This window comes from Callithrix jacchus, chromosome 8 (assembly GCF_049354715.1).
Source record: "Callithrix jacchus isolate 240 chromosome 8, calJac240_pri, whole genome shotgun sequence".
Taxonomy (NCBI): Eukaryota; Metazoa; Chordata; class Mammalia; order Primates; family Cebidae; genus Callithrix; species Callithrix jacchus.
In genome coordinates, this window is record NC_133509.1 from 102,861,748 (window position 1) to 102,887,231 (window position 25,484).

The following is a 25,484-nucleotide window of genomic DNA, read 5'->3' on the forward strand; positions in this document are numbered from 1 at the left end:
GTCAGGTTCAGATGTGCCCCACAAGCTGTAACAGCAGCAGGAAAACTACAGAGAGATTTCGAATGGATGTTCCTTGAGTATAGACTGCTAACATTTGTTTATCCTGACCAATGATTTTGAAAGGCAGATAAGTAGGCCTTTTTTCTAATACAGGCATTTAGCATATGTGGTTGATTGGGCCATTGTTTCCAATTCTTCACTTATTCTCTAATTTAGAAATAAACATTCTGCTCTGTAATGGTTTATTAGGGTCTTACTAGGGCACATGTTCAATGACTGCTGTTAAATGAATGATTATATCCCTTGATATGGTTGATTTTTGTTAATGGTGCAACTTGGGGTACTTGTCATTTCTATTCCCTCCTGCTTTTTCTGCTCTTTTCTCATCCCTACTCTTCCTCCCTCCCTTCCCATTTACTTCCAAAACAGCAGCTATCAATATGAAAAAGGAGGGAGTGGTAGAGAGAATCCAAGACATAAACTCTTCCACATGTTGGTGTAAAGTAATTTAAGATAAAGGTTTCTTTCACAAGGCAAAATGCAACCTGGCCTTTCTGAGATTCTTTTCTTTCTTTTTCTGGTTTTGGCTTTAGGATTTAGATTGTTATTTTAAAAATGAATTCAGTAGGTCTGAAGACCTACTCATATTTCTACATAATTGCTGAGCACATGGAGACAAGTCGTTAGATGCTGGAGGTCACTAAAAAATATTTTTTTTAATGAAGCTTTTTAAAAATGAAGTTTCCCCATGCTTATTGGTTTTAGATCAGAGCCACGTGTCCTTAAATTGTCTTCTGCCAGCTATTGGCTTGGTAGATTACCCTGTCCTGTTGCCCTCATCCTGAATGTGGGGAGAGTTAACTTGATAAGATTTTAGGTTCTAACTGGTCCAGGTTTTACATTCCTCTCAGTCATGTAATAACTTTAAGTTTAAGATGAGGAGGCTTCATCTTTACTTTGGTGCAATTAGACCTTTTCTTGGGAATAATTCTCTTTGCTCTTGACACCAATTATATTGGCTTCATTGCTGATGCTTAAATGATGTTCACTACTGACTTTTTCGGTTCCTTTACATTTCTCAAGCAGGTTATTGAATCTTTGGCTCTAACTATATGAAGCGAATTGTTTTTTCACTGGTGTTTTTGGTGTTGTATTCAGTCTGAGTTTCCAAGAAGCAAGTAACTTCGCCTATTCTGGTTTGGCATGTCTTCTCTTTCTAACCACCACTGGGGCTGAAGCTAGGAACTGAACACAACTTGAAGTTTTGTGGTTTGGGTGCTAGAATTCAGGGCTAAACTATCTGAAGCTAAAAATTATTAATGTTGAAATGTTTTCACCCACTAAATAAACCTGAAAAAACAATGAAATTCAACTCCAGGCAGCCTGTAAAATTGCATAATGGTATAATGTTTTTGAGTCTAGGAAGAAAGGAAAAAAAATTATGAAGAGAATCTGAGATTGCTAAAAAAAATTTAGAAATGGTTTATTATAATTTAAAGTAAATGCTACTATCCAAACTCTAATCCAAACTCAACAAACCAACCAACCCAGAAATCTCTTACTATTATTCACATGATATTCTGTTTTCTCCAAGACTATACTGAATCAGTACATAAAAACGATGAAGTAGGGAAAATGCCAGTTGCACTTGTTTCAGATATTTTTAAAATGTTTTTTAAAGATAGAATAGTAATTACATTTTCAAGGCACTTGATACTTTACTGAATGTTTCCATATATTTTTCTTAATTAAAATAATGGCTTGTTTCACGCTTTTAAAAATCACAAAGCATTTAACAGTTTTAAGCTCATTAAATCTGAGAACATATCTAAAACCTGGCATATGGGTAGTATGTATAAAAAGGCTTGTCCTTTGTTCCTCTGCTAATTAGCACTCTAATGATATTAATGATGCAAGATTTTTCTCAGCCTGTTTGCTGGACTTATAACAGGGGCACCCCATTTACTCAGCCATGCTGAACCCCTTTCGAGAGAGAGCAAATGAGTGAGCGATTGCGGAATCTGGCTGGCTGTTCCAGGTGCCGGCAGGAGCAAGCTTCATGCCTATGTGTGAGTGAGTGAGTGCAGGATCTGGTCGGCATGGCTCCAAATGCCAGCAGGAGCAAGCTCTGTGTGGGGCCTGTGGCCAGACCAGGCATGAGCTAGCAAGTGTAGGATTCGGCCAGCCCCTCTGGGAGCCAGCAGGAGCAAGCTCCATGCACGGCCCGTGGAGGCACCTAGGCGGGGGTGCCCATGACCCTGAATCCCTAGAGTGGGTGTTATAGTATTCTGTTAGTTCTGCGCTCTGAGGATGGTGGTGTGTTAGCAGCTCAGTTGGCCCCTTACCTCGTTATGTGGGGCAGCTGCCCTCTGCTGGTGAGGGCAAAGGGTCAGTGTGACGGCCTTCTGGGTACCCACACTCGGTGGGTCCCAAGCTCCTGCTGGTGTCTAAGAAGAACGAGGGCACTTGGGCAATTGAAGGATAGTGAAGGCAGATAATTTTATTGAGTGATTAAAATGGCTCTCAGTGGAGAGGGTAACTGAAGAGGGGATGGGAAGAGCAGATTATTTTCCCCCAAGTTGGGTCATCTCTTCCCTGAAGTCTGGCCATCTTCCCCAAGGTCTGTCCATCTCCCTTAAAGTCCAGCTGTCTCCTCCTCTACTTACTGAGTTTGGGGTCTTTATAGTCACAGAATGGGGAGTGAATGCTGATTGGTTTGTAATTATATGAAAAAGTTTAAGCAAAGACAGCAGTGTAGAAAACCAATCAGTAAAGGGTAGGTATATGTAAAACAGGTGAAGGGTGAGGATCAATCCAGAGGAAAGCACGCCAAACAGGAAGACAAGTTCTCACTTTGGTCCAGGGATTTAACTTGTAGCTTGGCTTTCAGGCTTTGAACTGTATCTGGCTTGGACGTGGGGTTTCACCCGATACTTGGCCCTACCCTATCTGCCTAGGCATTTGGCTGCCTCCTGTTGCTATCATTAATAAGCATAAGCATTTTTTAATTTCAAGATATACTTTAAACTTTTAGTGACAGAAGTTTTCCTTGCTCTGATATCTGCTGATTAATTTGATGCTTTTTTTTTAGAGATGGAGTCTTGCTCTGTTGCTCAGGCTGGCGTGCAGTGGCGTGATCTTGGCTCACTGCAACCTCTGCCTCCCGGGTTCTAGCAATTCTCTTGCCTCAGCCTCCCGAGTAGCTGGGACTACAGGCACATGCAACCATGCCTGGCTAATTTTTTTGTATTTTAGTAGAGACGGGGTTTCACCATGTTGTGCAGATTGGTCTCAAACTCCTGAGTTCAGGCAATCCACCCACCTTGGCATCCCAAAGTGCTAGGATTACAGGTGTGAGCCACCACACCTGGCCCATGTTGTTTTTGATAATGAAGAAAGCTCCATAAAAAATGTTTAGAGCTCTGAATTTACACTAGCATTTCCAAAGCAGGATATGTAAGATGTTTCATTAGGTTGTGGAAAGAAAATATTAGAACTTTCATTGTTTTAATCTAGTAAATGAAATTTACCTCAATTAACATTTAATAAATGGATCAACAGTGACATCCTCACTTGGTCTGTGTATCAGACTGTTAGGTATCAGTTATAGTGCATGAGGAAAGTATGCAGGAATTGACAGACGCCCCTTGCTTTTACCTTTATTTTCAACATACTGGGATGAATTACAAGGCTGCATGTGTCTAGTTCAGTGTATTTATGGATTTAATGAAATCAAAGTTCACAAAACAGATTAATGGCAAGAAAGATTCCTGCAGAGAAACTGTAAATTGTATGCAATACTAATAATGGGAGCGGAAGTGAGCCACACACGTATAAGTCAGAGCGGATGCTTCTCTTATGAGACTAATGAAGTAAAAATCAGCAACAATCTAATCTCAGCTGAGAAGATGTCTGGAAGTAGTGAAATTATAAGCAAGACAAATTGATAGATGGAATTATATCCATTATTGTTAACAAAGAAACACTTTCTGTTATTTTATTTCCTTGAAACACTGGCTAACAATAGTAGGAAGCCATCATAATTAACAAACATGTGGGACAGGAAGATTAAAAAAAAAGTTTTTCCATGACATTTAAAGTTATGTGATACATTATTCAGTATCTAGAAAAATGTCACTAAAATTAATGCTAGATATTTAAAAGCCTCTTGTGTTTTCTTAACAGCAAAAGACCAAATATAGTACATTATTAGTAACATTAGGGACACACTTGTTCATAAAATGGATGAAATAAAACATAGGAAACAATATGGCAACAACAGATGAATTCTTTTGTGAACAAATACTTCCAGAAGTGTGTAGAAATCTTTGAAGATGATTTGAAACATCAAGAACTTAAATTATTTAATGCTGGAGGTTGCTATATATTTGAAGTACAGCTTTTTCTAACAAGGCCCAGATTATTATAGTAGCTATATTTTGTTTCAATAATAAAATACGTGAAGAACTAATTTCTTTTTGTGCCATTAAAATAAAGATGTATCAGGGAAAATAAATTCTTGAAAATAAGTGACTTCGTGAATGCAAAACAATGTAATGAGATAATTTCCTGTGATCATGATGTGTTTTGATTTTATAAGAGTTTAGGTTGCATACATATATGCACTTGCTAGAATTTATGAAATGGTAGGCTTATAATTTGCACATTTCATTGCATGTAAAATTTACTGCAAAAGGAAAAAAACGAATAATACATATAAAATTCTAGTTAATGATATGCATGTTGGACTGTTAAGGGGAAACTATATTAATGTGTTTGACTTGCTCTAAAATGCATTAAAAAACTCTTAAGATGGATTGGTAAATGGATTAATCATACAGAAAGCATATGGTATAGTCATAGTATAGTATAACAAATACAGTTAAAATTAGAAATGCAGAGTCTAAGTGGTGGGTACATGGATGGTCCCTGTAAAAGTCTTCCAGCTTTTCTGTTGCATCATACTTAGGTAATCTATAGCAACACATAGGTTGATGTCAGATGAGCAAAGAGTATTTCAGTATGATATCAATGTTGTTAATTTTTCTTAAAATCTGACTGTTAGTCTGGGCATGTTGGCTCAAGACTGTAATCCTAGTACTTTGGGAGGCCAAGATGAGATTACTTGAGCTCAGGAGTTCAAGATCATCCTGGGCAACATAGTGAGACCTTACCACTATAAAAAATTTAAAAATTAGCTGGGTATGGTAGTGTGTGCCTGTAGTTCCAGCTACTTGAGTTGTAGAGGTGAAAGGATTGCTTAAGCCTTGAAGGCAGAGGCTGCAGTAAGACGTGATTGTGTTACTACACTCCAGCCTGGGTGACAGAATGAGACCCTATCTCAAAACAAAACAAAACAAAATAAACAACCAAAAAAATCCCAACTGTTGTATAGAATCCCTGTTGTACTCTGTAATGAGATGAGTAGTGACCATGAGAATCATTTGAATCACAAGAGCATCTCTGATTATCTTAAAGCAAAGATTATAAAAGAATTGTTGAATTTAAAAGATGAGTTGGCCGGGCATGGAACCTCATGCCTGTAATCTCAGCACTTTGGGAGGCTGAGGTGGGTGGATGGCTTGAGTCCTGGAGTTTGAGGCCAGTCTGGGCAACATGGCAAAACCCAGTCTCTACAAAAACATTTAAAAAATTGAAAAAAGCTAGACATGTGTGAAGTTGAGGCTGCAGTGAATTATGTTCATGTTACTGTATTCCAGCCTGGGCAACAGAATGAGACCCTGCCTTAAAAAAAAAAAAAGATGGGTGAAGTGTGTGTTTTTTAAATGAAAAGACAAGAGATGTCAAAATTGCTGACCCTTTTTGTGTGACAGTGACTATGTAATCTGCATTGTAGATTACATGCCAAGCAACCAACCAATCAGTGGACACTCTTATTTCATTCCTTCAAGGTAAAGGTAATGTTTTAACAAGGAGTGAAAATGTAACTGCCTTTTGTAAAGGCTGTGATGAAAACACAGAGAGAGTTTTTAAAATCACTGGAAATATTTCTTTTATCATGTGATTTTTGTTGTCAAAGATATGTGTGTCTTATGAAAACTTATCTGTACTCTTAAAAAATACTTGGAAAAACATTTTGTATACTCTTCAAAAATGTTCCAAATGAAGAGGTTAGTCAGTAGGGAGAAGGGGGAATAGAGGAAGGAGAGATGTTGATAAAAGAGTCTCAAGTTTGTTAGACAATAGGAATAAATTTTGGTGATTTATTGTACAGCATGGTAACTATAGTTAGTAATGATGTCGTATATTTCAAATAGCTAAAAGAATAGATTTTAAATGTTCTCACCAAAAGAAAAACAAGTATATGAAGTGATAGATATGTTAATTAGCTTGATTAAACCATTCTACAATGTACTATAAACATATTTCAAAATGTATTGAACTACATAAATATATATTGTTATTTATCAATTAAAAATATTAAAACTAGCAAAACCCATGATATATATCTGGTAGCAAATGAGTGTCGTGGTAGAAACTCATCAGACTGGTCATATGTAATTTGTGTATTTTTCTAGCTGATTGTCATACTTCCATAAAAATAAATAAATGTAAGCAAAAAAAAAAAAAAAAAGTTTCAGTGGGTTTTTAAGCCAGTTGCTGAAAATGTTAAAATGTGACATGTTTTTATTAGTCTGCAAAAATGATCAATTGACATAAGGCAAGATGGATATTTCTTAAAGATCACAAAAACTTTTGCATGTTAGATGGAAGGTATTGAAAAGTGCAAATAGTAATTTATTTAAGTCCAACAAATGATGTATTTCATTAATTTTAATTCTTATATCTTTGTAATTATCCCCTTCTCAGCTATGGGAAGGGAAATTACAATTAAGTACTGAAATAAATGGAGCTTAGGACCTCACATTTCAATCACCAAATCACAAAATATTTATATTATTATTTTTTAAAAATACAATTTGGTTTCTTATTATTTTCATTATTATCATTGCTCTACTAAAAATGTTAAGCTTTTATGAGAGCAAAAAGATCTTTTATATAAGTAATAAGTATTATCAAATGATTGTTAATGTTTGCAATTTTTAATTCATTTTTGGGGGGTTTTATACTCTAGGACTTACTAGTAAAATAGTAGGTATGTAATAAATATGCATATATTGGAAGGCTGTACTAAATTTCATTTTGATTGCTTTTTTGGCTGGTTTGTTGGAGTATGTGGTCAAAGAAGTTTGGAGAACTCTCTTTACTGATCACTCATAATCTGGCAAGCTATTATTTACAGGAGTAATTATTTGTTCTTGAAGTCTAAATGATCATTGTAAAAGATTATAAACCAGTACATAGTTTCTGATGTGGGAATTTTCTTTCTTTCTTTTTTTTTTTTGGAGACATGGTTTTGCTGTGTTGCTCTGGCTGGTCTTGAACTCCTGGGCTCAAGGGATCCTCCTGCCTCAGCCTCCAGAGTAGCTGGGATTACAGGCATGTGCTGAACATTTGTGTTTAAAGGTTGAACTTTGATAAATGAAGTCCACCTTTAGACTAAATTCTGAAACAGTGTTTCTTAAAGTGTATAAATGGCATCAGCATTACCTGGGAACTTACTAGCAATGTAAATTCTCAGGCCATAATCCAGACCTACTGAACCAGAAATGCTGAGTAACAGGCTTTCCAGGTGATTCTAATGCTCACTCAAATCTGAGAACTACAAATTTAGATGATTCAGACTCATGGATCATTTGTATTTGTTTCTTTCTACTTCATTATATGTCTGAGACAGTTTCCTTATTGTATGTCTCAGTTTTAGCCCAGAGTTTTTTTCATTTCTTAGATTTTTTTTTCCTTTTCCCCTCCTTTTTTCTCCCCTTCTCATTGTGAAAAAAAATGTTATTTAGTGTTATTTTCACAAATAAATAATGCATTGGTTCTAAAAACTTGGGTGCCCCAGCTAATGGGAAAAATAGCTTATGTTGAAAGGATATATTTTTAAACATTTTCAAACTAATTTTGTTAACTACTGTATTAGTTGGTCCTCACATTGCTGTAAAGAACTACCTTAGACTGGGTAATTTATGAAGAAGAGAGGTGTAGTTGACTCACAGTTCTGCAGCCTTAACAGGAAGCATGTTTGGGAGGCCTCAGGAAACTTACAATCATGGCAGAAGGTGGAGGGGAAGCAAGCACATCTTACCATGGCGGAACAGAGAGAGAGAGAGAGAGAGAGAAGGGAAGTGCCACTTCTCTTTTAAACCATCAGATCTTGTGAGAACTCCCTCACTATCACAAGAACAGCAAGAGGGAAACTGCCACCATGATCTAATCACCTCCCACAGGCTCCACCTCCAATACTGGGGATTACAATTCAACATGAGATTTGGGTGGGGACACAGAGCCAAACTACTTCTAGTTACACTTAAATATACATATAATTTCCTGTCTATACTATTTTGATTTCAACTTTCATAATCTCAAAATAGTTTTCTGCCAATGAAGATTTCAAAACAGACATTTCAAAGTATGCATCACCTAAACTCAACAATTGTTTACGAAGCAATAAATTTGCTTTATTTCTCTTTCTACACACATGTGTGTGTACATACACACATTTTTGTTGAACTGTTTGAAAGTAAACTGTATACATCAGTACGCTTCACCCCTAGATACTCTGAAAAATATGGATTAAAGTAGCCGTTAATGGGACTAGTACAGTATTGTTTTGAAATGCCAATTTGTAACAAATGCTCAACCATTTATTAAAGACTCTTAAATATTTTCAAAGTCCTATTATAAATATCTTCATGAGGAAAAGTATAGAATACCAAGTTATGATGGTATAAATGAGTGCATGTTTCAGCCTTTCTCAACTAAAAGTTTCTCATCTGAACTACAAAATACAGTGGATGATTTGAGTGAGTATTTTCTCAATTTTTCCAAGGTTGGTATATAACTAGTGCCAATTCAGAGGAGAGAAGTTAATTCATTATATACAATGGATGTCTTGGGGTGTTAGGGCTTAATTCTCTCTTGGGAGCCCAGAGAGATATATGCATACATCTTTTAAGACCGTGCATATATAGCAAGGTCTTAAAAGGATTTTGCTTTGACTGGCTTGTGATGTTTATGCAAACAACGTTTTTTTTCTTTTCTTTTTTTTTTAGATAACAGGTCCACCAGGTTGTGGAAAAACTCAGTTTTGTATAATGATGAGCATTTTAGCTACATTACCCACCAATATGGGAGGATTAGAAGGAGCTGTGGTGTACATTGACACAGAGTCAGCATTTAGTGCTGAAAGGTATGAGATTTTATTTTCCATTATAATGTTTTACTTTTATATATAGCATGAAACATTTACACACAGGTTAACATTTCCCTCCACTTTTTTTAAGAACAGAGAATGCTGTTTTAAATAAAATTTTCTTTTAAAATTGACACAGGAAAGTTACTTTTTGTCTTTTATATTCCTTTCTTATTAATATAAGTTGAGATCTTGGATAAATTGTGTTTTGCAGAAAGTTGGTAAGAAATAAGTTGAAAAAATAGGGAGGAACTTAAATAGAAAATGAGAGAAAGGGTACACTGAAAAGAAAAACAGTGGGTTAGCTGCTTTGTAAAGACAGATGTTTCTCAATTTACGATGGGACTCCAATCATGAATTCCAGATACCATTTCTTAATGAAAGGAATGAGGGTTCTTCCTTGGGGGAAATGGCTAACTCAGTTCTGGAGTAGGGAATTTTAAAGTTGAATGTGAAACACAATAGTAGATAGCAAGGAAACTACAAAGACTATTTGGGAGGTGTCCAACGGACTCAGAAGAGGCTCCCACTGGCCAAAGATGGACAAGTTATGCATCCATATGAATAATAATAGCGGTGGATTAAAGCATGAAATAATTAAATGAGTCCATAATGACCTTAAGAGATGAAAAGGAACCAACTGATTATCATTGGAGGGTTCTGAAGAAGCACCTCATTATTGTGAAAATGGGCAAAAAAAGAAGTCAAGTATCTATTTTTCTGTTTCTATATGAACTATATTACTGAGTAATAACTTTTTTTTTTGAGATGGAGTTTTGCTTTTGTTACCCAGGTTGGAGTGCAGTGGTGTGATCTTGGCTCACTGCAACCTCCGATTCCTGGGTTCAAGTGATTCTCATGCCTCAGCCTCCGAGTGACTTCCAAGCATGTGCCACCATGCCTGGCGAATTTTTGTAGTTTTAGGCAGAGTTTCACCATGTTGGCCAGGCTAATCTCGAACTCCTGACCTCAGATGATCCACCTGCCTTGACCTCCCAAAGTGCTGTGTTTACAGGTGAGAGCCACTGCGCCTGGCCTAAATCTGTCTTTTTACAAATGTACCTCAGTAGTAAATGAAGAAGGAATGATAGAATATCACCAAATTACAAACTCTAACAATCTAATGGATCTAGGCATTGAACATCACAAAAAGATGATGAGTCATTGGGGTACCAAATTTGAATGTGATCAAGACTTCAGATCCAGCCACCATTTTACAACATAGCTAGAGAAGAGAGGAACACATCAAACTACTCTAGAAAATGAAATTAGCAAAACCAAACTGGGAAATAAGAGAACAAACAACTTGGTTTCTCTAACAAATAAACTGTAAACTTAAAAAAGAGTTGGAAGGGGAACCTTTGGATTAAAACAGATTTAAAAACCTTATTGATCAATTGCAAAGTGATGAACTTATTTGGATCTTGACTTAAATAAATGGTTAAAAAAAACAGAAGGGTAAACATTGCGACCACTGGAAATTTGAACATGAAAATATGTTTGAGATTAAAGCTGGTAAAGACAGTTGTTCACTCAAGTTGTACAAGTACTCTTTAAAAAGCCAATGATTAGCCTTCAACTAACAAGCCAAGTAGGTATTAAATAGCCAGTTATGTCATAAATAGCGTAAATAGCTCTTACAAAAGTCTTGGGGAATTTGGGTAAAGAATTCAAAGATTAAGATTATTTTTATAACAGCAGTCAGTGCACTGTAATGGATTTCTGCTTTCTTAGCACCACATACAAAATTAAGTTTAGGATGTCTTTTTAAGGAGTAAACCATTGCATGATTTTTTTTGTTATCAGTATTACAATTCAGAGCAGTGTAAAAACCATCAATGATTCGGGTGATATCAGCATACATACAGTAGCAGAAGACTAACAGGTGACTTGTCTGCATTTTTCAAATGAATTTGTGGAGAATCTTGTGCTTTTTTGTCTTTTTATAGTGCCTTAATTATTTACTTTTTTCATTCTCCCTATTTATTTATTTCTCCTTCATAACTTTTTCTGCTTATGTGCATGTTGGTATTTACATCAGAGGCAGGTTGGAAAATGAAGAGGTAAGATTTTAGCTCCTTTTTGGAATTATGTTGCATAATTCACAAGGAGCTCTTATGAAGGTCATTTAAGAATAGGGATTGAATTTTATATTGTATTTGGTTTTTTATTCTATTCTCCACAAGGCTTAAAGTGAGTGATCATCTGGCTCCCACATGGAATAGATTTTGAGGTCTGGTGATAGGGCCAGGTAGAATAAAAAAATACGAGTGCTCTTTGGTATATATGCCAGACTTGGCATTCTTACACTACCTTCTAGTTTGTCATGGTGGGTCATGAATGGAGTGGCCCTGTAACGTCTGATCACATTTCATCCATTCTGTTACAGGGCAGCTAATCCCTATTTGGAATTATCAGGGAAGGTTGGTCAATTGGTTAGGAAAGCTTACTGCTGCAGATAGCTGACTATCCAAAGAACAGTAACTTAAACAAAAAGAAGTTTATTTCTCTCATCTAACGTAACCTGAGTAGGTGGTTGCTGGCACTGGTTCACCTGCTCAGTGATGACAGAGAGACCTAGGGCTGGTACATTTTCAGACATTGGATCCATTCTATGCTCAAGTCAGTGGGAAGGAAAAGGGTTAACTATATCTTTTATTAGGAAAGTGTACTTTTATTCAGACTATCTTCCTCCTCCCATTTGTGGATTTCCTTTTTGTTGCCTGTAATCCTCCTGCAGATTTCTCACTGAGCCACCTCTACATGTAAAAAGAGGCTGGGAAGGTGAGGGGAGAAGATCATCATAGCAATCATGATGAGTTGTTTGGGCCTGGTTAATATTGCTACCTGAATAAAACTGGGGCTCTCATAGCAAGGAAGAAGTGGAAATAGATATTGGATTGGTAATTAACAGTTTCTGTTTCAGCCCCAGCTGTTTCTGGACTTAGTGAAGAGGTAAGGCAGGGTAATATGAGACTCAAAAAGGTCTATTTTATAGGTCTGCATGTTTTAGCAAGGTCTCCACTTTGTGCTTACAAAGCCAGCTGTCTAATCAGCACAAATGAGGGAGCATTTAAAGGATTAATATGAGGAAGGATTGAAGGACTCACATATAGAGAATTTAGGGTGAGAAAAAGTAGAAAATAATTTCTTCCTATAAATATCTAGGTATCTTTTTACTAAGAAGGACAGAGAAAACAAGGAAGGAATAAATAGAAACTACTTGTTTAAAATGTATTAAAGAAAACAAGAAAATTCTGCAGATGATATACTTAAAAGCACTTTGGAAAGGTTAGTTCTGTTTTACATGTCTTTTAGAGGATAGTAATCTAAAATAGCTGTTAATCATGCTTGTTCATCATAGACTGCAATGTATCTCCAGACTGTTTAACAATTAGAATGGGTTTGTTCAACCCGCAGCCCATGGACCTCATACAGCCCAGAATAGCTTTGAACGTGGCCCAACAAATTCGTAAACTTTCTTAAAACATTACGAGGTTTTTGCAATTATTTAAAGATCATCAGCTATCATTAGTTTTAGTGTATTTTATGTGTGGCCCTAGAAAATTCTTCTTCTTCCTCTGTGGCCCAAGGAAGTCAAGAATCTCCTGAATTAGGTGATTGTATAGTCTGGCACTAACCAGACTGAGTTAGAGGGACTGCTCTGGGGATAGAAGGGGAATGCTATTCAGGCAGAGATCTGGATTCTCTTCTGATTGATCCAGAAAAGGTCTGCTGTTTTGTTTGTTGGTTTTGTTTTACTTACTTAAGATCTGATGTAATCTTAGGTACCATATGCTTGTATATACCTTGACAATATGGATAAGTAGATTAAGTCAGTGACCCACCCCCATATTCTAGTCTACGAAAATTTTGGCAATCATGAGAATTCCAGTGTACATGAACTGAATTAATTTATTGTCCATATTAGAGACAGTTACCAAAAGATGAAACTGTGCATTAAAAATAAAAAATGAAGGTAATATGGATGGCAAATAGTAATAGAGATATTAAAATAAGGTTTTTTAAAGAATGAAATGGATAAAGGAAAATAAATTTGAGTCTTAGAACTGCAAATTGAAGGGGATCAATAACTATGTGAGAAAAACTGAGGGATCTAGGGAAGTAAGAGATGAGAGCCAGGACTCTGGAAGGTGGGGACCTGAGGAGATAGAATATAGAACTGGAATTTTAGGAGATAGAAGTGGATATTCCTGAGTTGTAATGAAATCAGAAAGCTTTGAAAATTGGGAAGACAATTAGTCCAGCAAGGGAGGAAGACATTAATCAAAGAATCACTGAAATGTGAAATTGTAAATATTATAACAGAGTCTACAAAGGAGAGGTACCTGTATTGGTACTGTATGGGAGCAGTGGCTAAGCTTAGACCTGAAGGAGCTGCTGTATTTGGTATGCATGTCACCTCTCAGGGTGCCAGGTTCCCCACAGATAGTTCTGTTTAATACTTAACAAACTACAGTCATGTGCCACATAACAACATTTCAGTCAAGGATGGGCTGCATGTAAGATGGTGGTTGCGTAAGATTATAATACCATAATTTTTCTGTATCTTTGTAAAGTTTGGATATAAAGATATTTGTCACTGTGTTACAACTGGTATACCATAGAGGCTAATTTGTACGCAATTGTTAACACTTAGGCTATATGGTATAGCCTATTGCTCCTAGGCTACAGATCTGTACAGAGTGTTAATATACAGACTTGTGGCCTAAGTGTGTAGTAGGCTATACTACCTAGGTTTGTAGAAGTACACTTTATGATGTTCACACAACAGTGAAATTGCCTAATGACACATTTCTCAGTACATATCCCCGTTATTATGCACCATTCGGCTGTGTTTAGAGTGTCATTCTTTCTGCATTTGTAAATAAAATTGGAGACATTGCAGGTGGTGGTAGTGGCCAGCCATGACTCAGGCTGATTCTGAAGGTAATACCAGTGTGGTCTTAAGGCCATTGCCATAATTGCTTGTTGGTATAAATTTGGAATCTTTGACCCAGAAAGAAACAATAGGGGAGATAAATTCCTTCTAAATCATTTTTTTGAGATGGTTTCGTGGCACTGCGTAGGTTTTCTTCAGTTCAATTCCAGCAGCCTTATCATTAGTGAATCTAGGTGAATTAGTGGGGAGGGAAATCCTGAAAAGTTTCTAGGATATAAAGTAGAATTAGACATAAGTACTTATCACTATAACAAAGCTTTGGAATATTCTGGAATCTGTAAGGGGAATTAATAGATTCATATTATTATATTAAGACATATTGAATGAATAAACAGGGAAAGAGTACATATGTACAAGAAGCTTTGAGAAGCCATAAGCCTACATTTTAGCACATTTATGATGCTATATTTTAACTAGGATTTTGGAAAACTTTTACATTAAGCATATGTTTTATTTCAAGTTGACGTAGTCACTAATGAAATGCTTTTATTTTTCCTTTTGTATAAGAGCTGTGAAGTCACAGAGGGAACTAATAATTTTGAACAGGGTTTTTGCTTCTTAATTGACATGTGCCTTTTGATTCTGGAACTGATCAGGAAAGAAGTTCATCTGTATTCATAAGCAGTTAACTCTTTCCAGAATTGGAATCTTTAAAGTGCATCGTAGCTATCAAGTCCAAATTAAGGCATAGTCACTTGCAAGGTGAGACTTGATGGCAAAACTAAAATGTGGTCTGGAACTTCTTTTTCTTTTAAAAGAGGAGCACTTCTAACCATTTTCTGAGGGGTTCTACCACAGTAAATCCTTTGATTGTAGGATTGGATTGATTGCATTATTTGTCTATCAGAAATGAGTGGTTCTGGGCAGTGGGACACTGAGAGTGGATGTAGGGTTATTGAGTATAGTAGGCTAAGTTAGATGATATAGACGGGGAAATTGGGAAGTCATGGTGTTTGACCTCAGACATCTCCACTAGCAATTGATATGCAAATGATTCATCCAGGGAGGATGGAGATTTTAGAAATAAAGCTCTTAATAGGTTTTCAGGTATATTGTTTTGGGGTTTGATAGACTAAGAGTATAAAGGTAGCTTTTTTTGACAGCATAGCCGTTTACAATGGTACTACCTCCATTTTATAAATTAATAGTTCTCAGTTGTGGGAGGATGGCAGGCAGTTTCCCCTTTAGTAGGTACTTTGGGAATTTGTAGGGGTGTGCAAGAATAAATTTTTTTTAACAGTAATAAATAGATATGGTCTAGGGATGCTAGCCATTCTGTAATGTGAGGGTCATTAAGACTGACAGTGCTATAAACAATATTTTATTAATTAGAACATATTGCAGCATGATATAATTGACATTTATCTCAGTTGATACATGCAGCAGCACTGCCAGGTGAGAGATGGGTATTATGATCTTCATTTTAGAAATAAGGAAAGTGGGACTCAGAAACCATGTGATTTGCCCACAATCATGGCTAGTAAGATAGCTGAGAGGAGAACTCACATCCTCTTCCCACTGAACTGTGGCTGAAATAATAATTTGACTCCAAGAAAAGATCCAAGTTGTGTTTTCAATAATACTTGTTTGACATTAGGGCTTTCTATCTATGAGTCTGTCTTTACCCCATTTCCCATTGGGCTTCTAGTCTTTTTATTCTTGATTTGCAGAAGTTTTTTATGTGTCTTCTAGATATTAATTGTTTATCAGTTTTACGCATTGAGAATACCTCCTCCTGCTCTGTTATCTATCATTTTTATAGTATCCTTTGTTGAACACAAATTTGTAATTGTAATTAAAAAAATTTTTATTAGTGACAGTGTCTCACTCAGGCTGGAGTGAAGTGGCACAATCATAGCTCACCCATACCTTAACTTATTGGGCTCAAGGGATCCTCTTTCCTCAGCCTCCCAAATAGCTGGGTCTGTAGGCATGTACCACCACACCTGGCTAATTTTTAAACTTTTTTTTTGTGGAGCTGGGGTCTTACCGTCTTGCCCAAGCTAGTCTCGAACTCCTGGGCTCAGGCAGCCCTCCTATTTCCACCTTCCAAAGTGCTTGGATTCCAAGCATAAGCCACTGTGCCTGGCCAGAAATTTGTAAATTTGAAGTTGTTGCCTTATGGTATTGGTTTTCAGATCTTACTTAACAAGTTTTCCACCTCCATTCGGTATCAAAGATATTGTCTTACAGTTTTTTCCTAATATAGTTATAGTTTTATCTTTTATGTCAGTATCTTTAATCCATCAGAAACCCATTAAGGATGTGTTTTTAATTTTTGCATAAACTGTCACATTTTCCTCTAGAAATATTGTACGTAATTGTATCCCAACTAACAGTACTTTGAGAGCCTTCATCAACAGTTTTTAATTTCTTTAATTTTTGTCACACTTATGGGAAAAAGTGACATCTCATTGTTTTAACTGTTGTCGGCCAACATCTTTTCATGTATTCATTTTTGGCAAATTATCTAGACATACACTTTGCCCATTTTTTCTTATTGATATATATAAATACTCTGTGTATTATGGATATTAATGCTTACATGATTTTCTTCTAGGCTATAATTTATCTTTTAACTTTGGTTATGCTATCTTTTATCTATGATTTTTTTGGTAGTTGATCTTTCGGATATTTCTTTATGGCTATAGTTCTTAAAGTTTTAATTTTTAGGGCCCTTAAACTCTAGTTTAGGTGGATTATATCAATTGGTATTTATCATATTAGAAATTTAAACTGGAAAATTTAAAGAATATTTAACTATTATCTATTAGAAAGTAAATTCATTATATGGTGTGTGTGTGTGTGTTTTTTTTTACTAAATTATACTTTAAGTTCTGGGGTACATGTGCAGAATGTGCAGTTTCGTTACATAGGTATACGCTTGCTATAGTGGTTTGCTATCCATCACCCTGTCATCTACATTAGGTATTTCTCCTAATGCTATCTCTCCCCTTGCTTCCCACCCCCCAGGAGGTCTGGAGTGTGATGTTCCCTTCCCTGTGTCCGTGTGTTCTCACTGTTCAACACCTACTTATGAGTGAGAACATGTTTGGTTTTCTGTTCTTCTGTCAGCTTGCTGAGAATGATGGTTTCCAGCTTCATCCATGTCCCTGAAAAGAACATGAACTCATTCTTTTTTATGGCTGCATAGTATTCCATAGTGTATATATGCCACATTTCTTTATCCAGTCTATCATTGATGGGCATTTGGGTTGGTTCCAAGTCTTTGCTATTGTGAACAGTGCTGCAATAAACATACCTGTGCATGTATCTTTATAATAGAATGATTTATAGTCCTTCGGGTATATACTCAGTAATGAGATTGCTGGGTCAAATGGTATTTCTATTTCTAGATCCTTGAGGAATCACCACACTGTCTTCCACAGTGGCTGAACTAATTTACACTCCCACCAACAATGTAAAAGCATTTCTGTTTCTCCACATTCTCTGTACCCATCTGTTGTCTCCTGATTTTTTAATGATCACCATTCTGACTGGCCTGAAGTGGTATCACAACGTGGTTTTGAATTGCATTTCTCGAATGACCAGTGATGATGAGCATTTTTTCATATTTTGTTGGTTGCATAAATGTCTTCTTTTGAGAAGTGTCTGTTCATATCCTTTGCCCCCTTTTTGGTGGGTTGTTTGTTTTTTTTTCATGTAAGTTTGTTTAAATTCTTTGTAGATTCTGGATATTAACCCTTTGTCAGATGAGTAGATTGCAAAAATTTTTTTCCATTTCCATTGGTTGCCAGTTCACTCTAATGATAGTTTCTTTTCCTGTGCAGAAGCTCTTCAGTTTAATTAGATCCCATTTGTAAATTTTGGCTTTCGTTGCCATTGCTTTTGGTGTTTCAGTCATCAAGTCCTTGCCCATGCCTATGTCCCAAATGGTATTGCCTAGGTTTTCTTCTAGGGTTTTATCGTGTTAGGTCTTACATTTAAATCTTTAATCCATCTGGAGTTAATTTTTGTGTAACGTGTAAGGAAAGGATCCAGTTTCAGCTTTCTGCATAAGGCTAGCTGGTTTTACCAACACCATTTAGTAAACAGGGAATCCTTTTCCCATTGCTTGTTTTTGTCAGGTTTGTCAAAGATCAGATGGTTGTAGATGTGTGGGGTTATTTCTGAGGCCTCTGTTCTGTTCCATGGTCTATATCTCTGTTTTGGTACCAGTACCATGCTCTTTTGATTACTGTAGCCTTGTAGTATAGTTTGAAGTCAGGTAACATGGTGCTTCCAGCCTTGTTTTTTTTGCTTAGGATTGTATTGGCTGTGTGGGCTCTTTATTGGTTCCATATGAAGTTTAAAGTGTTTTTTTCCAATTCTGTGAAGAAAGTCAATGGTAGCTTGATGGGGATAGCACTGAATCTATAAATTACTTTGGGCAGTATGGCCATTTTCACAAATTGATTGATTGTACTGAATAGGCAATTACAACACAATAATATTTGTGTATCTAAACAAAGGAAAGGTATAGTAAAAATATACTATATAAGTTTTTGAGACCAACGTTGTATAAGTGATGCATCATTGACTGAAATTTGTTATGCAGTGTATAACTATGCTCTGTATTCTGAAACTTATTTAGCTCCACTACTAAGGTAAAATCCTTCTGAGAATTCTGCCCAGTGTCCAGTGTATAATGAGTTTTCTTTATTCTTCACTCTTGTGTAAACCCGAACTATTCCCACCCTTGTGTGAGCACTAGGAATTGTTCAGTCTAATCTGGTGGTTCTTTCCTCAACCTCAGAGAGTTTCCCTTCACATATTTTTGTGTGTTCAGATTAGTTCTCAAGTGGACCTCTCTGCAGATCTCTACAGTGCTCCCTCTGCACACCTGCGTCCTCTCTGGTACTCTGCCCTATAAGTTCTAGCCACCTTAGCTTTCCCAAACTCTGATCCCCATCTCCTCAACTAAGGTTGTCTACCAGGCTCTGATTGCTTTCCCTTTCTCGTGTTGCATCCTGGAAACTGCCTCTTGAGTAAGCTGAGGTGATTGTAGGTTCATTGTGTTTGTTTCCTTTCTATCAAGGATCACAATTTCGAGCTTTCTATCGTTCAGTATATGAAAACTGTTGTTTCGTGTATTCTATCTGATTTTCTATTTATTGTTTCTGTGCAATTACTGTACCAGTTAATCCTTTGTGGGCAGAATTGGAAATCCCTTCTTTCATTCTTTCTTGAGTTCACTTTATCCAGGCTTTAGTTCCCAGCTCTATAATGCAACTGATTTAAAAAATTTTATCCAACCCAATAGTAGTATTTGAAAGAGTTGATCACTCCCTTTTTCTTGAAAAGCTTTCTTCACTTGACTTCTTTTTAACTTTTTAGACAGAGTCTCTCCTTACTCTGTTACCCAGGCTGGAGTACAGTGGTGCTATCATGGCTCACTGCAGATTTGACCTCGCAGGCTCAAGCAGTCCTCCCACCTCAGCCTCTCGAGTAGCTGGGACCACAGGTACATGCCACCATGCCCAGCTAATTTTTTAATTTTTACTACAGACAAGGTTTTGGTATGTTGCTTTGGTTGGTCTCAAACTTTGGAGCTCAGGCAATCCTCCTGCCTTGGCCTCCCAAAGTGTTGGAGTTACAGTTGTGAGCCACCATGCCTAGCCCGCTTGGCTTCTTGGAACCATTCTCTCTTGATTTTACACCTACTTCTTGGTCACCTCCTCCTCTCAGTTCTGTTTGCTGGATCCACCTCATCAATTTAACTTCTAGGCTTTGGGGAATACCAGAACTCAGTTTTAGGACTTTTTTTCTTATATATCTGTACTCAATCCCTGATATCATCTAGTCTTATGATCTTTAAAATCTTCTGTAGGCTGTAACTCCTGGATTGATATCTGAATTCTGAGCTTTCCTATGAACTTCGATTCATATTCATTTGTGTAAAGATGTGGAACTTGGATAGGCTTACATATGTGAATTTCCTGATACATCCAAAACTGCATTCTTGATTCCACCATGAAGGAAATAAAATATGCAAATAGCACCAATAACCAAAACTTTTATCTGAATCTTGTCTTTTCTGCTTCAATAAAATCATCGTTCCATTCTTCTAGATGCTCATCCAGTTAGTCAAGAAATTCTTTTTTTTTAATTTGAGACAGAGCCTTACTCTGTTACTCAGGCGGGAGTGCAGTGGCGTGATCTTGGCTCACTGCGACCTTTGTCTCCCAGATTCAAGTGATTCTCTTGCCTCAGACTCCCGAGTAGCTGGGATTACAGTCACATGCCACCACACCCGGCTAATTTTTCTATTTTTAGTGGAGACAGGGTTTTCCATGTTGGCCAGACTGCTCTCTTAACTCCTCACCTTAGGTGATCCACCCACCTCGGCCTCCCAGAGTGCTGGGATTACAGGCATGAGCAATCCTGCCTGGCCAACAAATTCTTTTAGCTTCTCTTTTGAACTATATCTTGAGTCCAGTTACTTCTCATCACTTGAGCTGTTACTTCCCTGGGTCACATCACTGCCAGCTCTTATCTGGTCTATTGTGCTAGCTGACCTCCTTGCTTTCACTCTTGCCCATCTATAGCCTCTTCTCCATTTGGCAGTTAGAGTGGTCCTTAAAAAAAAGAAGTCAGATCATTTGTTCCTGCTTCTAGGCTTCTTGTTTTACTAAATAAAAGCTAAACAAAATACCATAGACCTAAAGGTCTTAATGTGATCTTGGCCTTGGCTAGCTCTTTGTTTTCTATTATTCTCCCTCTTGCTCCCTGTGTTCCAGATACATTAGTCTGTTTGTTGTTCTTCAAACACACCAGGCATCTTTCCACATAGAAGCTTTTGCACTTGCTGCAATTCTCTATTCTTGTGTGCTGTTTCACTGGATATCCAGATGGTTCATTTTCTCATCTCTTTTAAGCTTTTGCTCAAATGTCACCTTATTAATAAGACTTTGTCAGTTCATTTTACATAAAATATAAAATAGCACTTGCCCCACCTGTCATATTCTGTTCCCTAATCCGGCTTAATTTTCCTCTAGAGCCTTATTACCTGATATATATTTATTTGTTTGTCTTCCTCAGTATACTGTAAACCCCATGAGGGAAGGTTTTTTTTTTTCTTTTGGTGGTAGTGGTTGTTCATTGCCATTTTATCAGCACCTAGAACAGTACCTGGCATATAGTAGGTCCTTAATAAATATTCATCAAATGAATGAATCTTAAGTGCTCATTTCAAAAAGAATACTTTTTATAAAAAGGTATTCACTAGATGGCATTATTTTCAAACTTTATGTAATTAATGTTGGGAGCAAATGATAGGTTCTTTTCTGTTTTTTGCCTTACACAAAAAAGATCTTTGTGATGAAGATTGTCATGAGAAGTTAGTAGGGTGAATATGGGGCATGTCGAATACTGCATTTATATTTGGTTTTTGATTTATATTTTTTCAGATATTTATTATAAAATAAAAAATATCTGGAGAAACTTATAGAAAATTATAGCATATTGGCTGGGCACGGTGGCTCACACCTGTAATCTCAGCACTTTGGGAGGCTGAGGTGGGCGAATCACGAGGTCTGGAGATTGAGAGGGTCCTGACCAACATGGTGAAACCCCGACTCTACTAAAATACAAAAATTAGCTGGGCGTGGTGGCGCTTACCTATAGTCCCAGCTACTTGGGATGCTGAGGTAGGAGAATCACTTGAACCCGGGAGGTGGAGGTTGCAGTGAGCCAAGATTATGCCACTGCACTCCAGCCTGGTGACAGAGAGACTCTGTTTTAAAAAAATAAAAATAAAAATAAAACGAAACCACAAGGTCAGGAGTTCAAGACCAGCCTGGCCAGATGGTGAAACCCCATCTCTACTAAAAATACAAAAAAATTGGCCGGGCATGGTGGCAGGCACCTGTAATCCCAGCTACTCAGGAGGCTGGGGCAGAGAATTGCTTGAACCTGGGAGGTGGAGATTGCAGTGAGCCGAGATCATGCCCCTGCACTCCAGCCTGGGTGACAGAGCGAGACCCAGTCTTAAAAAAAAATTACAGCATATTGGTGTGTAAATAACCATTTAATACAGTTACTTGCATGGTAACTTTGAATAAAGGTTGTTCATGTCTATCCATTGACCACCATTCCTTCTGAGAGGCCTTCAGCAATGAGAAAGCAGCAATAAGTTCCAGGTCCTTTCACTACTCAAGCCACTAGTGGAAATCCAGCCTAGTGCTAGAGGGCAGAAAATTGTCAGCTGTTCAATGCTTGTTGCTCATAAGTTAGGTACTCTCGGTCTGATTCCTCATCAACTGGGCATTCAAAGTTTGAAAAACTTCCATGTTTCTAGATGTTGCCAGGCCTATCTTGTTAAAAACTGGTAGGTTCTAAATGCCAGCGATTTTTTAGCTACTTCTCTGACCAACACTAAACTCAGCAAATAGTTTTCCTAATCAGAAAATTTACGCTTTTTCCCCCAAACCCTCAGGATTTGGCTCCTCTGTCTGTGTCAATGCCATATAATTTCTTGATTTCCTCACTTACCTCATTTCTTCCATTTCAGTCCCTGTGCCTCTCTTAAGCTCTTTTCCTGGATGGTTATTTGACCCATTTTATTCTCACTCTTTACACCTCTTTTGGTATTATTCTTTACTCATGAAGTATTTTTTTCCTCTTCCTGTTCAACTTAACTATGTTTATTTTTCTTTTCAAATTGTTCAAAAGTATACTTTAAAAAAGTTGTTGAAGTTCTCTCTTCTCTTTTCCTGTTTTAGGGTTTTCTCTTTTATTTCTGATTATAGCAAATGTAAGGACTTTGTTTATCTTCTTAAAGTTCTCAGCAGAGACCCAGAACTCTAATTATTTAGAAGTGAAAACACTGTTCTTTTGTATTTTTGAGTCTCTAAATGGAACATAAAATATAGGATGGTTTTCAGGTTTACAGCCTCTCCTCCCAGTTCCCTGGGATGGCTAGGTAAGTACTAGGGCTGATAAAATGACACTTTATTTAAAATCTAATGCGATGTTTAAACTCAAAACATTTTAAATGGGCCAGGTGTGGTGGCTCATTCCTGTAATCCCAGCACTTTGGGAGGCCAACGGGCGAATCAGGAGGTCAAGAGATAAGACCATTCTGGCCAACATGGTGAAACCCCATCTCTACTAAAAAATTAACTGGGCGTGGCGGTATGTGCCTGTAGTCCCAGCTACTCGGGAGGCTGAGGTAGGAGAATCACTTGAACCTGGGAGGTAGAAATTGCAGTGAACCGAGATTGTGCTACTGCACTCCAGTCTGGCGACAGAGTGAGACTCTGTCTGAAACAAAACAAAACAAACAAAAAAACACATTTAAAATGAAATGAGATGGTTAAACTCAAAGACTAGTAGTTTTAACATTTTTAACCATAAATATGAGAAATTTCTAGTAATGCTTTCCATATCTTACAATATGAATGATGGTGTTTTAACTTGTCACTCTCTTGTGTTTGGCATACTGCATATATTAAACTGGCTTTGACAAAATAGACAAATGGGATCTAATTAAGAGCTACTGCACAGCAAAAGAAACTATCATTAGAGTGAACTGGCAACCAACAGAATGGGAAAAAATTTTTGCAATCTACCCATCTGACAAAGGGCTAATATCCAGAATCTACAGAGAATTTAAACAAATTTACAAGAAAAAAACAAACGACCCCATCAAAAAGGGGGCAAAGGATATGAACAGACACTTCTCAAAAGAAGATATTTATGCAACCAACAAATGTACGACAAAAAGCTCATCAACACTGGTCATTAGAGAAATGCAATTCAGAACCACGTTGTGATACCACCTCAGGCCAGTTAGAATGGCGATCATCAAAAAATCAGGAGACACCAGATGGGTAGTGAGGATGTGGAGAAATAGGAATACTTTTACATTGTTGGTGGAAGTGTAAATTAGTTCAGCCACTGTGGAAGACAGTGTGGCGATTCCTCAAGGATCTAGAAATAGAAATACCATTTGACCGAGCAATCCCATTACTGCGTATATACCCAAAGGATTATAAATCATTCTATTATAAAGACACAGGCACAGGTAATGTTTATTGCAGCACTGTCCACAATAGCAAAGACTTGGAACCAACCCAAATGCCCATCAATGATAGACTGGATAAAGAAAATGTGGCACATAGACACCATGGAATACTATGCAGCCATAAAAAAGAATGAGTTCATGTTCTTTTCAGGAACATGGATGAAGCTAGAAACCATCATTCTCAGCAAGCTGACAGAAGAACAGAAAACCAAACACTGCATATTCTCACTTATAAGTGGGTATTGAACAATGAAAACACATGGACACAGGGAGGGGAACCAGGGCCTGGGGGGTGGGGTCTAGGGGAGGAATAGCAGGGGGCGGGGGATTGGGGAGGGATAGAATTAGGAGAAATACCTAACGTAGATGACAGGCCGATGGATGCAGCAAACCACCACCATGGCACGTGTATACCTATGTAACAAACTGGCATGATCTGCACATGTACCCTAGAACTTAAAGTAAAAACAAACAAACAAAAAACTGGCTTTGAGGCTAAAATTCAGTGTTTAGAAAATCATTTTTTGTTTGACTAAGAAATTATTGGATAACATTAATTTGTTTGGGCCATAATTTTCTGTTTACCAAGGAATTATTGCATGGCATTAATTTGCATGAATTGTTTCATTTGAGAAAGTATATTTTTCTGGACTGAGACATGAAGACTTACTAATACTTGGTTATTGGAATATCATATACCATATTTGTTCATATACTTATTTTATTCAAGAAAATGAAAGCATTCTTATTTAGTATACATATCTTACAGCTGCTCCTCTAAATATCATTTACCAAAACCATATTTAATCCCAGAAAGATAAATCTCAGAGACATTGTTTTTTGCTCAAGGTTAGATGAGATCCAAAAGCCCTTGCTGGTTTCATGCTCTGACTGCTAACCTCTGTTAGTGCTTACAAAAGCGAGCTTACATTCTAAACCTCCATATTAAGCTATTTTGCTTATACCTGCTCTATTGATAAGGCTGATAAGTTTCTCAAATAAAATTAATTAGAGATTCAGCAATGTGGCTTTAAATAGAATTGGTTATTTTTGTTTGTGCTTTTTTTTTTTTCACCCACAGACTGGTTGAGATAGCAGAATCCCGTTTTCCCAGATATTTTAACACTGAAGAAAAATTACTTTTGACAAGTAGTAAAGTTCATCTTTATCGGGAGCTCACCTGTGATGAAGTTCTGCAAAGGTATGCTGCTTTAGAT

The 25,484-nt window shown here is 37.0% G+C and overlaps 1 protein-coding gene across 12 annotated transcripts in view; it reads left to right on the forward strand.

The window, feature by feature from the left end:
- Positions 1–25,484, forward strand: part of RAD51B (RAD51 paralog B) — a 642,672-nt gene that overhangs the window by 28,491 nt on the left and 588,697 nt on the right. For all 12 annotated transcript variants that reach the window (XR_004729965.3, XM_035260799.3, XM_054240085.2 and 9 more), the window contains 2 exons: positions 9,138–9,274; positions 25,349–25,468. Coding sequence is in view for 11 of the 12 variants with exons in the window: in XM_035260799.3 (XP_035116690.1) it covers positions 9,138–9,274; positions 25,349–25,468 (257 nt within the window). In the remaining variant the exon portion in view is untranslated. The remainder of the gene's footprint in view (positions 1–9,137; positions 9,275–25,348; positions 25,469–25,484) is intronic.